The sequence below is a fragment of the Sus scrofa genome, chromosome 9, assembly GCF_054392235.1.
Source record: "Sus scrofa isolate SSC_HxYL_T2T_F1_AM1 chromosome 9, Sscrofa_HxYL_maternal_Yorkshire_Landrace_v2.0, whole genome shotgun sequence".
Classification (NCBI taxonomy): domain Eukaryota; kingdom Metazoa; phylum Chordata; class Mammalia; order Artiodactyla; family Suidae; genus Sus; species Sus scrofa.
In genome coordinates this window covers 17616957-17632906 of record NC_139391.1, presented here as the reverse complement: position 1 = coordinate 17632906, position 15950 = coordinate 17616957, and the positions used below count along the sequence as shown (strand labels likewise).

Below are 15950 nucleotides of genomic sequence, written 5' to 3'. Positions count from 1 at the left end.
GATATGTATATTTAGAAAACAAAATTTGATCAAGAGTAAACTACTGATCTCCTTAAAGATGAAAACTTTATCTTTGAGTCTGTACTTGGATTGTGTCATGAAATTTTTCTGGAATTAGTGGCTGAAGATCAAATATTAATTTCAATATTACCTGGAAAGCATCAAGTACCACCAGAGAGAATTTCTAAATTTGCAGTTGGGGAGAGTATTTTAATATATTCTTAACAAATAAATAGTAAATGACAGTCACGAAAAAGTAGTTGCTACTAGAGAGTCAAAAATAAAAACAGTGCTCTTTTAAATCCAGTATATGCAGAAGTTTGTTTACTCCTTAAAAATTGGTGAAAGTTCCCTTGTGGCTCAGCAGGTTAAGGATCTGCAGCTGCAGCTGTGGTACAGGTCACAACTGTGGCTCAGGTTCAGTCCCTGACCCAGGAACTTCTACTTCCCAGCCAAAAAAAAAAAAAAGAAAGAAAGAAATTGAGCATGTTTTACTAGGTAAAGTTATTTGCCAGTTAATGCTGTTGGTAGGCCTAATTTGGACTTTAGCTGGAACAGGTTCAGTTTTTTTTAACTTACAAAATAGATGCTTTTTGAAAAGTATCTTATGTCAGGGGAATTTAACCCATGCTTTGATTTTCATTAGTTTCATGCTCTAAAACTGATCCATCCAGAATATGTTAACTAACTCAGTTGTAGAATCCTTTCATAATGTTTATTATGTTTATCAAATTTTCACGCAGTACACTTTAAAATATACTACAATTTTATTTGTCAATTTTACCTTAATAAAGTTAAACAGTGAAAACTAATCCATCCAATTGGCAAGAATCTATAATAGCAAATACATTTTAAAGAAATTTTTTACTGTTAAAAGAATAATATTATATATTTTTTCTTTTTTCTAAAAATGCTAAACAGCTTTTTAAAAAGCCGACGTTATTGCTAATGAACGTCAAAAAAAAAATCAAATAGTCACGTACTCTTCATTCAATTAGCCTGATAGACAAAATTGGTAAGTTGATGAATTTATCTTTGATAACTTAATACATAGTACAGATGAAAGGAAATGATTTTGGAAATAAAAGCCCTAATTCTGGAACATAACCAATATATCCCTGTTTTGCTACTTAGACGGCATTTTTTTTTAAAAAAAAAAATTGAAATATCGCTGTTTACTTGTACAGTCATTCAACGTGAATTAAAAACATGCTTCATGCCAGGACCTGTGCTTGGTACCAGACCATTAATCTCCTGCCTGTTCCATTCCTCAGCCTAATTGCTATCCAAGCAAGAATCTTAAAATAAACACAAGGAAATACTGAACTGATTCATAAAACGTTTTTCAGTGACTCATTTCTTCCTCCAAGACTTCCTGCACACTCACTGAAGCAGGAAAGATCTTCAACAATCCCTTTTATCTTGGGAATTCGTTTAGGAAGTATTGAAATAGAAATCAAGTTCAGGGGATTCCAGGGATCAACTGGTCGTTGGAAATGCAGTGTTCCTACAAAATACCTAAAAGCAAAATAGAGAAACAAAAAGCCTACAAGAAAACAATCCCTGCATACCAGAAGCTCCTGAACTTATAGTCTAGAACATTCAGTTGAGACACATTGATCTTTGTAATGGATCTGGAAAATCAGAGCTACTTGAATGGGTCAAAATTTTATAAAAAGGAAAAGTGCCTAGATGGGCCTTATGCATTTTTTTTTTTTTTTGTAATTAAACGTACTTTCCTGTTTGCTAAAAAAGAAGACACAGCTATCAAGTAGTATCTTCCTGGAAAATGGAGATAAAGTTTTCACCTTATCTGAGTTTTCTTACTGCGTCTCCTCTGCCGCCTCTTACCTGCCTCTCGCTCACATTTCTAGTAGCCTTGCATGGTGTTCCTTTCAGTTCTGGCTGCTCTCCAATGCTTGGTATCTCTTTAATTTGCTGTGCTGTTCTTGCAGAACATGTTTCTTCTAATGCCAGCGATAGCGAAAGTAGCTACCGTAAGTTATTGCTTTGGTTTGTGGTTCTTTTCTTTGCATTTGCCCCCTTGCCTGTGGTGGTCATTTCAGATTTTTGCTGTTGTTGTTTTTCAGTTGCTGCCCTTTATCATCCTCATCCAAAGCAAATGGCTTGAAATGAAATCATCATTTGATGTGGAAAGATACAAAAGACACTAGGGCCATGGGCAGACTCATGTGATTTGTACAAGGGATAGCAGTCTTGCTAATAAGTGATTGCATCCTCACTTGGCTGTAGCCTGGTGATACAATTCTCCTAGAGAAAGTAGGGGGAAAGTTCAGCCTGGTGGATTTTGACATTCTGTCCCCCAAAATAATTTAAACTCCCTGCAGAAAAGTTGAAAAGTCATCATGGTTTTACTTTCCTTTTCATTTTGCCTTTTCTTTTCTGTTCCTGGCTCCCCTTTACAAGAGAAATCTTGATAAATTATACTATTCCTTTTAAATGGAGCATGAACCTTGTATATCTCTTCTCTCCTTGATTAACATTTTAAGGTAGATAGTACGTTATATATCTAACAATATTTTGATGGTTGGGAAGAGATGAAAAAGTTTCATCCTCTAGTGTTGAAGGAACTCATATTTGGCTTAAAAGTGAACAAATCTTGGATCAGAGAGCTTAACTGAAAAGGTAGGTAACTATTTAAAAATTATTTCTGGTTTTTGTTTGGTCACCTCAAGCCATTTGCTTAGTGTATAAAAATATTCACCAAATTCCAAGCGCATCCTTTTTAATCTGTTTTTGTGGTTATTACCACTTACGTACTGGTTTTGGGTTACGCAAATAAGTACACATTATTACTGGGATCCTTGCAATTTCTATAATATTTATTTATACTCCTTAGTGAAAAGGGTTATTCAAAATCAATGGGTACTTTACAAAACCATGGCTTTTTTGAGGTAGAATGCCAAATCATGTTCTTAGAGCGTGACAGATTCAATTTGGATCTTTAGAAAAAGTCTTCGGATAATTAGATTGGTGGGAAAATATGAAAACGCACACACACACACACACACACACACACACACGAGGAAAGATCACAGATGGAGGAGGTAGGGGCCAGAGGGGGAAGATGAAACACACCACAGAATGAAATAAAAAAAAAAAAATTGTGATGAGATACCCTTGATCAACCAAATAATAGTAGAACACCCTCGTTTTCTTCCTCAACAGGATGACAAGTCCTACTGATGAAAGAAAATTAAAGGATTCTTCTCAGTGTAATCTTTAACATTTTTACATTCTTCCTACTTCTATAATTTTCTGATTATCCCAAGTTGGGAAGGCATTTGCCTCCCCCATCTAATTCATTTTGTTTTAAAACAAAGAAACCTGGTTAAGGAAAGATTGTTTTCCCTGTGCCTGAGGTACCCTCAATTTAGTAAAAGGAAAAAATATAACTTATTTCTTGGGTTTCATGGAGACCCTTGGACCTAATTTCTTTGATGTTCAATTTCCAATTTGTAAGTGTTGTGCCTTCATTCTGTAGACTCAGGTAGAGAAAGGCAAAACATCAAATCTTGTACTTTCAATCTCTTTTATGGAAAGTACATAAGAACTACCTTTTCCTTCAGAAATCTTTTTTACAAGATTTTAGAAGCCTCTCTCTTCTTCAGAAATGGGAATGTTCTTCCCAGAATTATTAAGTTACAAAAATTGCACCAAGGCTTTCAGTTGTATGATAGGTTTTTGATTGCAATGCTCCAAAGTAATATCAATAATTCTTTTCATTCCCAAATATTAGGAGCACATAAATGTTTTATTGAGTAAATAAAGGAAATACTTGCAAACAGCTCAGATTATTCATGCGAGGCAAGAAGACTTGGAACTGAACTCTGCGATATTACTAGAACAACTGTACAAATGTGGAGGCTAGTAATCTATACTGATTTGGGTCTCATCTGAGGGTACAAAAGATTAGCCATTCAGATTGACCTCCTAACAAATGAACAAAAGCAAGAAGAGACTTTGTTGTAACTTAGAAAGAAAAAAAGGATACTCGTTTCTCCAGGATGGAAATATTAGGAATTACAGAAGAGTGTTCGTTAGTTCATTCAGCATCCACTGTGTCATGCTCTCTCACAGGCATCTTAAGACCCAATGTGAATCTCAACGAATTCTGAGCTCAGCACACATAGAATGAGAGCGAGAGATCAGTACATTAAAAATGCACAAAGTGTGGCCGTTTCTAAAGTGAAAATCTGGCCCAAGAATAGTGGGTCTTAGAGATAATTTCAAAGAGGGAGAGGCCTTTGAGCTGATCTTTGGAAAGATGAGGCATTTGTTAGCTCAGTAAGCTGAAGAAGAAACTTTCTAGGAAAGTCAGTGGCAACACCAAAGACAGGGAGGCTTAGGACATACAGCTTCCAGAAGGTGCCATTGTGACATCAAAACAGGCTAGATTTTTCTATTGAATTCCTGGCTTTTGCTGTAGTCAGTTAGTTTGCTGACTAACTTTTTATGTTTTGTGAATAGCGGTATAAACAAAAACAAAAAAGACCCTTTTCTACTCATGTCTGGGTGCTATTTTTTTACTCATAGAATCATCCATGTCTGCTCGGGGAAAAAATGGCTTAAAAAAATAGTCACTGGTTAGAAACAAAGACGCAACCCATGTGTTTCACAGCTTCTGAGGGCACCATTCACAGTGCATTCTGGAGGCACAGATTATGTCAAGCATATATTTTACGAAAAGTACACATACGCACATAAACTTACACCAACCTCAGTTTCTAAAAAATAGCTCAGACCTTTGCTGCACCATCTCAAGAACTATAGAAAAATTCTTTTTCCAAAGTCCAACTATATATAGAGCACTAGGGCATGCAGTTAGTTACAATGTAATAACTGTCTCGTTGTGCAAAACACCATCTCAAAACTATCTTAATTAAGGGTAATCTCAGATTTCTGTCTGTCAGCTCTGTAGCAGAGTGCAGGCATACATTTGTGCTTGCTCTGCATCGTCCCTCTCCATCGGCCCTATATGCAGAGGCAGTAAAGACCAAGTAACTGGAACAGAGACCTTGCAAATCTCTGCAAGCAGAAGACCTACCTTCCCCAAAGTTCAGGAAAGCTCTTTATATGTCATTATGGTTGTGGGGGAGCTGATGATTACCCTTCTAACCCATTGGTGCTCATCAGTTAAGTGGGATTTTGAAGGATCTTGAAGAAATGAGCTGAGTGAAATTTAAGTACTGAAATGAGGGTGCTCCCAGACTTTCCCGAAAGTCTGGACACAGTCAAAATGGCCCGGATGTTATTCTATCTCCATTCTTCGCAAGTATTGCCCTTATATTTCCTCTGGTTCTTTAGCCTTTTCAAAGCATTTTTACTGTATCTATTATCTCATTTGATTTGTGCAACAAAATTATGAGGTTATACCTTATATTCATATCCCATTTTTACAGATGAGGACACAGAGTTTCCAAAGAGCTTCATATCTCATTAATATGATGACCCTGCAAGTCCAACCAAGATATTTTCATTCTGAAACATACATCTTCTCTCTTTGTTAAAGTTTATAATCCGAGCCACCTCACATTTTACATTTTACCTAGTACATTTCAACCATTTCAGCCCATCTATAAAATTAATACAAGCAGCAGCATAGCATTAACTCCATACTAAGCCTGATTTTAAGGGCTCTGTGTATAGTAACAGATTAAATCTTTTGAAGATCCTTTGAAGACACCGAATCACTAATTCACCATGTGACCTTGAAGAAATCACTGAATGTTTTTGCACCTCGGTTCTCTCCCACGCAAAATGAATAGCTTGGGTTAGAGCAGAGATTTAGGAAGCAGATTTTAATCAAGATTGCACCTTTGACCAACTGGTAATGGCTGCCCAAAGAATTGTATGGGAAAATATTGAGGCCAAGTGAGGTTCACTCGAACAGTGAGAGATTTGTGATGCAGGTCGAGGATGCAGCAAGGAGCTCGACGCCGTTTGCTACACACTTTCCATCTATAAACCATGTGAACTCCAAACCCTTTCTTGGCACTAATATTCAATAACTCTAGGAACCTAGTTTGTTCTTCATAATTATCAAATGCAAGCAGTAAATGCCAAATTTCGGGCATTAGATGTCCTGCCACTGGTCTTCACTTCCCCTCGTCTCTTTTTTCTACTGTTGAAAAAGTTCTAAGGAACAACAACTTGCTTTTCCCTATTATGAGGGCCTCTTGGGGCCCTACTCCAAATCCCTCTTATTGTGACTTGCTTGCAGTTGAATGGTGGCATTTGGTGGAGATTGTCACAGAGGCCTCTGCTGAGTCTCTGCCGGCTGCCGTCATCCACCCCCAGCCCTGTACCGCTCTCCCATTTCCAGCCATGCAGTTGCCAAAACAAGACCAAGTAATTGTTTGTACCCTTGTGTCAGCTGTTATTCCTAAGTGCCCACACCTCCTAAGCGAAAAATAGAAAAACTACTAAGGATGATTGTTTTGTGGAGATGACGCAGCAGCATTTAAAAAAAAAAAAAAAAAAAAAAGGAAAAAAAAAAAGTTGGTGTCTGCAGATGGAGCACCTTATGGCCTGTCAGTGAATCTGACCTGGGTTCAGCTCCTACCTCTGCCACCCACCCTTCGTTCATTTCAAAGTTCTGCCCCTACATTCCCAGCCCCCACTGAGAATTCGACGTCTCTGGCTTTTTTGAGACAGTGACATATCCTCAACAAGGAAGCAAAAAAAGATGGGGTTTTTAAATCTTGACTCCACTCCTTACTCAATGAGGAAACAAGCCCCATCTCTGAGCTTCAGCCTCTTCATCTGTAAAGTGATCATCCAAGCACCAACCTCAAAAGAAATGGCTGTGAAAAATAGGAGGCAATGGCTATGAAAGCCTTTTATGGCCTATAAAGTGCTATACAGACATGGACTATCTTTCCTTCATTGCTATGACTTTTTTTCTCCCCCTCGTAGTCTCCTTCCCATTAGTGGTAGGCCTTTTCATTCTTGCAAGTGAAAAGTGGTTTAAGTTGCTGAGTTCACAGCTGTTATGTAACACCAGCCGCCAGAGCATCCCAGCAGGCTTCCTTCCGTAGGCCAGCCCCTGATTGTCACAGGGTCTTTAGAATTGGCATGGGCCTTGACGTAAGGGATGCTGTCACTGTGTCTGCCAGTCTTACTGCTCTGAACCAGAACCAGCCTTTTGTAGGTGAGAGTAAACCAAAAAGCAATGAATAAACAAAGAACTACAGAACTCCCTAACAAAGTTAATCAAAGCTGTGTCACTTTGTCCCAGTTTTCTGAATCACAGATTATATATACTGACACCAAATATTTTAAGGTTTGCCTTTAGAACATCCCATCAGAATAATGTGCAAGGCCATTGGAAAGAGATCCCCATGGGAACGTGAGGTGTTAGATTATTTAGAGAAAACCACACTTCCCAAAGTGAAAGCCCAATAGGCAGAAATGCAAAGTAGAATCTATCTTTGACTTCATTGCTCATCTTGTTTCCTACCACTAAAATCAGAATGCAGATTCATTGGCATCCTTATGTTAAGTACTGGGGAACAGCAGTAACTGGCGGGGGGGGGGGGGGGTCCCAATCTAGTGCAGAGGCTTAGTATCACCTATTTTATTTAAATAAAACCTGTGTTATCCCATGGTGAGGACTCTCCTCTCGCATGTTAATCATCCCGTGGGGAGTTCCCAGAAAGTTAGTCTAACATTGCAGTGTTAGTCTGCCATACTTCAATCTCTAAAGTTACGGTTTTTTCACAACCATTTTTACACTTGTTTTGAATTCCTGTGACCTCTATGCATCTCAGGCTTGAGATAACTGGAGCTTAGCAATCAATTGCCTTTATTATTTTTGGACTAGCTTTTGTAAATTTCACCAGTTTCATTTTTTTTAAAAGGGAGTCATTTTTTCCTGAATTAAAAAAAAAATTATAAATCTGATTCCTTGCACAGCAAACCCCTGCCTGGATGCGGGACAGTCCCCTGAACACTTTCAGAGCAGCCAAGCGCTGGTTCCACTTAGAAGGAGCGCCAGTGCATATTTTCCATGACTAGGAAGTAGCCTAGCAGTGCCTTCCTGAGAGTGGGCCCTGCTTGAGGGGAGGTAAGGGACGAAGACCAGAAAAGGAACCCCACCCCACTCAGGGAAGACATCTGTACTCCACAGCTTTATCCATATATTGCTTGATTTCCCCAAATCAGTGATTATCAAAATTGTCTGGGATGCTAACACCTTTTATGAAATTTACTCACCCTCCCAAGGCTGTGGTTTCTGAAGGAGGAGCACATTGACTGAATGTGTTTGGGGGGTGTTGAGGAGATAAGGCAATGAGACTCCTCTCCCTTTGCTTTCAGGAAAAACCAAAGACTACCTCCTTTTACACTCCTTCTCAAAAAGACCTTTTCAACAGCCCTAAACTATTTCCCCACCAAAAGATAGTCCGAAACCCAACGCATATGGGAGTAGAGCCTTCTGGGTTTGCGGCTGAATCAGACTAATCTCGTACCTAGTTCATCAACGGAATAAAATAGGTGATTGAAAACAATAATTGCCTAAAACCAATTTACTTTCCATGCTGTGTGTTGACTTGAGGCTCACCATGAATTAGAAAGCTTGCAGCAAGTGATGCTGGAGGGGCTGACACTTACACTACGTTGTCTTTCTAACTTCTCTGTTCAAAAGTTTCAAGGCTAGATTGAGCAGCAGTTAGCACCAGTGATACTGGGTCCTCCTCCATTTTTTTAATCTTCCCAACTGACCCAGTATTTTCTTGATGAATTAACATTAGAGTAAAATGCTCAGAACCCTGTAATGTGTGCTGATGAAGTTTTTGCCTCAAAAACGAAACAAGCAGACACTTGCTTTGGGGAAATAAAATGGAAGATGAAATAAATGGGGGAATTCTGATAATGTAGCCGAAAACTATTGGATGGACCCTCTCCTTGAACTGAATGGGTTCCTTTTAAGTACGAATGCTGACTGTGAGGCAGTGGTGCTCCGTTTCTCAGTGTCAGAGGAAGGCCGTCTCGTAGGTCACTACCCTGCTGAATTGCAGACAGCCAGCCTCCGATTGTGCCTTAGACTTATGACATCAATCACCTGACGCTGTAATAAGGCTAAACAGTTTTATGAGGATAAAGGGATCGGGGGAGTGGTTCAAGGAGGGAGAGAGCAGAGAAATTAACCCTGAACTGGGTCTGAATCCTGGGTTGCAGAGCAGGGCTTGTGTCTGTGGTTTATGACTGGTTGTTAGTCCACTGTAATCTTCCTTTCTTCTCTTCTCAGGAGGGCAAGAAGACTTCATTCTTTCTTATGAGCCTGTCGCAAGGCAGGAAAGTAAGTTTCCCAGCGTGCTCTGGTTCCTGAGCTCCAGACCATAGCAAGTGACACCATTGCAGGAGGGAAAGCATGAAGGACCAAGGAAAATGATGTGCTTAGTTAATACCCAGTGGTCCCCAGGCCAGCAGGTTCCTTGCTCTCTCTCCCTTTGGCCCTGCGACCTAGCAGACAACTTCCTGCTGAGCATGGGCAGTGACAGCTCCCAGGGGGATGGAGGGGCCCTCCACATGAATGGTCCTTAATGGAGAGGAGTACATCCAAATCATAAAGAACCTCTCCTATGGGACTGATGGATAAAATCTCTCAGGAGGTTGACCTCCACTCAGTATTGAGAAGGGCTTTCCAACAGACCTATCCTAAGATACAAGCCATTTTCTGGGCTGCTCCAGAAGTCTGTCTTTCTTTTTTCTGGGGGGAGTTTATCCAGAGGCTTATGCCTATTGACAAGGATAACGCTGAGAAAATTCAAGCATCAAAGGAGGAGTTGTACCAAGTGAACTTTAGAGTTCCTTCTAAACCCCTGACATAAAGGATTTGGGAAAATCCTAGCAGTGTATAGAGATTATTTTCAGCTGAGGAAAAGAAATTATAAAAACATAAGGTGTCCTTACTACTAATGATTACTTTTTAAAGTCATTGCCTAAACCATGGTCAGACAGCTCCTTTGGAATCTTTTTTCTCCCACTCAATTGACTAAATTCAGTGGTTGTTTTGACATTGTGTAGGCATAACTGGAGAGTAAGCAAAACCCCAGTGAATATTTTTTTTTTTTCATTGTCAGACACTGCAGTCGCTTTTTCCTGTTAGTAAATTCCAGAAAGACCCAGCCAACATAACTGAGTGTTAAACTTCAGTTTCCCCCATGCAAGGCTATACAGGCAATTTATCCACCAAAGTAATCCCCTCAGCAGTTCTTAGTGTTTGGCAGTTTTGCCTTAAGAACCACCATGGTTTACAAGCCTTTCTCGTCATCTGCATCTTCCTTTACTCTCTGCAGTAAACTATACTCGGCCAGTGATTATCCTGGGCCCCATGAAGGATCGGATCAATGATGACTTGATATCTGAATTCCCTGACAAGTTTGGCTCCTGTGTGCCTCGTAAGTATCCTTTCTCTCTTCCAGGAAAAAAAAAAAAAAAAAATAGCTTGGCTCCTTTCCAGATGATACAATGTAATGCTGTTCCTCCAGTATTGGTCTCTCCCGTGATTCAAATACTGTGAGTTAGCTACGGATCTGAGGGTCGCGTTTAATTTCCTTTGCCGAACACACTTCCTCTCTGCTGCCATGTATTGTTCCCTATTTAGTTAAGTGATGTAGTCCCTTAGAGGACAGGATGAATCGTTGCTTTGTGACTCCCATAGCATTTAAAATAGCACAGGAGTATTGATAGGCATCCGTATGTTCTGAGAGATTGATAGAAATGCCGCCAAGGCCTCTTTTCCCGTGGAACAATGTTACCGAACCAGGTTTGTTTGCCCACCACACAGCAAGCCAAACACTGAGATGCCAAGGTTTGCAGCAGAGAAAGGGTTTACTAACGAGGCGGCCAAGTGTGGAGACTGGAGAACGAATCTCAGGTCAACCTCCCCGATGGCGAGGGGCTCGAGATACTTGTGCGATAAAGGAGTAGGGTGTGGGGAGTGTGAGGAAAGGTGATTGGAAATAAGAAGAAGCTGAGGTAATTGTCACTCTGCAGGTGCAGGGAAGCTACACATTTCTTCATGGGAAGCATGTTCAGAAAACAGCAGCATTAGCATGTTCTGAGGGTAGCGTTTTGGGCCCTTCGTGGACACTGGCACATGCCCAGCTGGAGGGTCGATGGTCCTAACCAGTCTTAACTAGCTCAAGCTCAAACTAGACTCTGCTAGTTCTGGGTTCCTGAAAAATAACTCAGGCAAACACATCATCTAGGCTTGTGTGACGCTTGGAAGACATGCAAGGGTTTTTTTTGGTAGCACCAGCTACAGCAAGCTCGAGCACTGAAGATAAGTTACAAGTTTCATGGATCTGACTGATGGTCACCCTCATTACAATAAGAGATCAGAAACAAAGCCATCTATTAAAAGCAACTCAGGATGTCTTCGGGCCATGTGTCAATCCAAACAAACAAACAAACAAACAAAAAAGCCTCTCCCAAGTGTTTTAAGTCTCGGGTGTTGAGAGGATGAAAATAAGAAATTTAATCTATCCTCTAGGCGACTGCAGACTTGAATCTGCTTTCTTGTCATTATAGACCATCATCAGGTCTCCTGGTCCCTCTGATGCACTCAGGGCTACACGCCCTGTAAGAGCCTACCCGCCTTCCCTCCTGCCACCCCACCACACCTCCCACCCCCCACTGCCATCTCTGCTCCCACTGTGTCACATGAAAATGCACAGAGGCCTTCTGTGCATGCAGATAAACCCATCAGGAAATTTTAATTTACTGGATCATTGAGCTCTTCAAGTCTGATCTCAACAAATATTTCTTTCTCACTCTACACTTTGTAAGCTTTATGCTCTGAAGTGTCTCTTACATTTCAGGACTGCAAATACTGAGGAAATACTGAGGAATAGCAAAAATTGAAATACTGAGGAATAGCAAAAATTGCGAGGGTGCAGTGCTTAGGCAGGAAGGAACTAGGACGCTTGTGCTGTCTCATGAAACTTCCCAGCAAGGGTTCTGGGAAGGGATCTTGAGGTAGAACATATCCTAAGAGAGACTCCAGATAGAAATGTTCAAGTCAAACCATTTGTAGCATTTGTAACATTTGTAGCAGCTCCCAGCTTGTTTCTCCACTTTTGAAAGAAAAGCAAAAAAGCAGTCCTTAGGCACCATTTTTACTTCCCCTCCACTTACATATGCTCTTTTTTTAATTAATAGCACTATTTTATGAAAAATCAATGCATGTTCATTGTACTGAACTTGGAAAGTGCTAAAAAGAAAGTTAAACAAGAGAATAAAAAATAGAAGGTTCTCTGGTGGTCTAGTGGTTAGGACTTGGCACTTTCACTGCTGTGACCTGGGTTCAGTCCTTGGTCTGGGAACTGAGATCCCACATGAAGCCACTGCACACTGAAGCCAAGAAAAAAAAAAAAACATACTCCCACGCAGTAGCCAGATATAACATCACTGCTAATATTTTCATACATTTCTACCTGTTCTTTCTTTTCATACATTTTCTCCTGTGAGTGGGTCCATATGAGATAGAAACCTTTTATTTTTTGCTTAATATTGTTTAAAATGTTACAAAAATATTTTAAATGATAATTATGTCATAATTAATCCTTTCTCATTTATAGGTATTTTGGGTTTTCTCTACTTTTTAAACTATTATAAATTATAATTAAGATACAATTATAATTAGATGTTATAGTTATTTATAACAAATTAATATAAATGAACATCCTTAAGGATAAAACTTTATCTGAAGTTTTGATTTTTTTTTTTTTTTTTTGGTCTTTTTGCCATTTTGTGGGCTGCTCCCGCAGCATATGGAAGTTCCCAGGCTAGGGGTTGAATTGGAGCTGTAGCCATTGGGTTACGCCAGAGCCATAGCAACACAGGATCCAAGCTGCATCTGCAACCTACACCACAGCTCACGGCAACACCAGATACTTAACCCACTGAGCGAGGCCAGGGATTGAACCCACAACCTCATGGTTCCTAGTCGGATTCGTTAACCACTTAGCCACAATGGGAACTCCCTTGATAATTTTTAAGGATAGATTTCTAGAAAGAATATCTCAGCCAGTGATTAAAGGTTTTTTAACATTTTTAATGGTCTTTTTTGTTTGTTGTTTTTGTCTTCTGTCTTTTTAGGGCTGTACCCGTGGCATATGAAGGTTCCCAGGCTAGGGGTCTGATGGGAGCTGTAGCTGCCGGCCTACACCACAACCACAGCAATGCCAGATTCGAGCTACATCTGCAACCTACACCACAGCTCACGGCAACGCCAGATCCTTAACCCACCAAGGGAGGCCAGGGATCAAACCTGCAGCCTCATGGTTCCTAGTCAGATTCGTTTCCCTTGCGCCATGACGGGAACTCCACATGTTTAATGTTAATGATAAATGTTATTTAACCCAATATATCGGAACAGAATTTCAATAGTAATCAATATTAAATCAGTGTTAAAATTTTTAATGAGCTATTTTACATTTTTTGGTACTAAGGCTCAGAAATACGATATGTGTTTTACCTATATGGACCAGCCCCATTTTAAGTGCTCTTGAATGGGGCTACAATGACTACACTGAGCACTGCAGGCATAGAATGTGTCTTATTCCTTCCTGTATTCTTATTTTTTAATTTTTAATTTTTGTACAATTGTTAATATAATACATCCTTGAGCCTATTTTATACCCAGTAGTTTGTACCTCCTACTCCCCTACCCCTTATTGCCCCTTCCCCTTCCCATGGTAACCATTAGTTTGTTCTCTATAGCTGAGTCTGCTTCTCTTTTATTATATTCCCTAGTTTGTTGTTTCTTTAGACTCCACATATGTGATACTATACAGTATTTACTTTACCTTTGTTATTTATAATATGAAATTATTTTGCCTTTTCTTCTTAACATTAAGTTGAACCACCTCTAACTATGATTAGAGCTGATGCCTTTTAGTCCCTTCTTAACTGTGATAGTCTGATTTTATATCTTTTAAAAATCCCTGAATAGGAGTTCCCATTGTGGCTCAGTGGTTAACAAATCCGACTAGGAACCATGAGATTGCCAGTTCAATCCCTGGCCTCGCTCAGTGGGTTAAGGATCCATTGTTGCCATGAGCTGTGGTGTAGGTCGCAGACATGGCTCAGATCCCCAGTTGCTGTGGCTCTGGCATAGGCCTGTGGCTACAGCTCCAATTCAACCCCTAGCCTGGGAACGTCCACATGCTGAGGGTGCAGCCCTAGAAAATACAAAAAAAAAAAATTCCTGAATATATTTATACTGCATGTCCATTTTTTCATATGAGACTTTTTTTTACTTCTTTGTTTGTCCCATAATCTTTTACCATGTGCTAGACATTGTGATGCTACATTGGTGAGAACCAAGATTTTATCTTTACAGAACATTAAGTTTTTGTCCTGGCAGGTAATGATTTGCTGACAAATCAGCTTCTTCTAGTTAGGGCTTGGTTTTAGCCTTTGTGACGGAGAGTCTAGAGTAAGTCAAGAATAACCTTCTAAAATGTGGCCTTTCCAGGTCTCAACAAAATGCACAGTCTGGCTGAACCTCAGAGTCTGCTAGCAGTATATACAACCTCTGGATTCTCCATTTAGAAATGGAAGTGGAGTGACTGCAGAGTCCCCTCCTGGGTTTGTCTTCTCTTAAAGATATAGCCCAGCTCTGCCAACTGACTGATGCCTGAAAATATATTTCCATATATTTTGTCTAGTTGATTCTTTACAGAGGGAGGCCAAGACTGGTACCTGCTTCCATGTCAAGGTCCTTCATAGTACACATTTTTGTGTATCTATGTTGAGGGCGTGGTAAAAAAAAAACATATATATATATATGTATGTATAAAGGAAGTTTATGAGTAGAAAGTTACCTTCTTTTCGTCTTTTTTCGTTTTATAAAGATACTACGAGGCCGAAGCGTGACTACGAGGTGGATGGCAGAGACTATCACTTTGTCATTTCCAGAGAACAAATGGAGAAGGATATCCAAGAGCACAAGTTTATAGAAGCTGGCCAGTACAATGACAACTTATATGGGACCAGTGTGCAGTCTGTGAGATTTGTAGCAGAAAGGGTATGTTCACCAGTCACCTTCCATCTCCCCCAAAGAAGGTTCCCAGGTGGCAAACTGCATTTTTGAATTATTACTCTTTTTCTGATTTCAGTTGTTAATTTTGTTTAAATATTCCTTTAAGGCCTCTTAGCAGAGAACCTCATTAGAGCAAGGTCATTCATCTTTGTTCTCATCTCACTAAAGTATGCTGACTGACCTGGTGGGGAGAGGAGGAAGAGGGGCTTATAAACCTAAAGGCAATTAACAGCTTGAAGTTTAGGAGATTAACTTTGTTCTTGATTCACGAATCTTTGGCACAACATTGATTTAAAAAATTTTGTCACTCTTGATTACTTTTTCCTTTTTTTTTTTTTTTCCTTTTATTTTTCAGGGCTATACCCGAGGCATATGGAGGTTCCCAGGCTCGGGGTTGAATTGGAGCTACAAATGCCGGCCCACGCCACAGCCACAGCCACAGCCACACAGGATCCAAGCCACGTCTGCAACCTACACCATAGCTCACGGCAACACCAGATCCTTAATCCACTGAGCAAGGCCAGGGATCGAACCTGCAACCTCATGGTTCCTAGTCGGAGTCATTTCTGCCACGCCACAATGGGAACTCTACTCTTGATTATTTAGATCAGAATCCTCAGTTCTTTTTGTTAACAGGAGTTAACGTTTTATCTCCCTGAAAACCTGAGATCCTCATGGTGGGTAGGTAGATGAGGAGGCCTGCCTGGCCTGTGGCTGGCAGATGTTCTAACTTAGAGGCGCTGTAGTTGCTGTGATCTCCTCCTGCTGATCATTTCCAGGGCATGGAAATGAGAAGCATATTCAAGAGAGAACAGACTAGGAAGGCACTTGAGCATGGCTTTGAGATCTACCTAAAAAAAAAAAAATCCTAATC

General features: G+C 40.1%; 1 protein-coding gene across 50 annotated transcripts in view; it reads left to right on the top strand.

Moving 5' to 3' along the window:
- The window catches only part of DLG2 (discs large MAGUK scaffold protein 2), a 1974117-nt gene that overhangs the window by 1942753 nt on the left and 15414 nt on the right, over positions 1 to 15950 (top strand). For 31 of the 50 annotated variants that reach the window (XR_014814818.1, XR_014814817.1, XR_014814819.1 and 28 more), the window contains 3 exons: positions 9272 to 9322; positions 10323 to 10424; positions 14889 to 15061. Coding sequence is in view for 44 of the 50 variants with exons in the window: in XM_084975536.1 (XP_084831662.1) it covers positions 9272 to 9322; positions 10323 to 10424; positions 14889 to 15061 (326 nt within the window). In the remaining 6 variants the exon portion in view is untranslated. Of the gene's footprint in view, positions 1 to 1955; positions 1998 to 9271; positions 9323 to 10322; positions 10425 to 14888; positions 15062 to 15950 lie in introns of all 50 variants that reach the window. The other 19 variants (XR_014814821.1, XM_084975531.1, XM_084975529.1 and 16 more) reach the window with 1 other exon arrangement.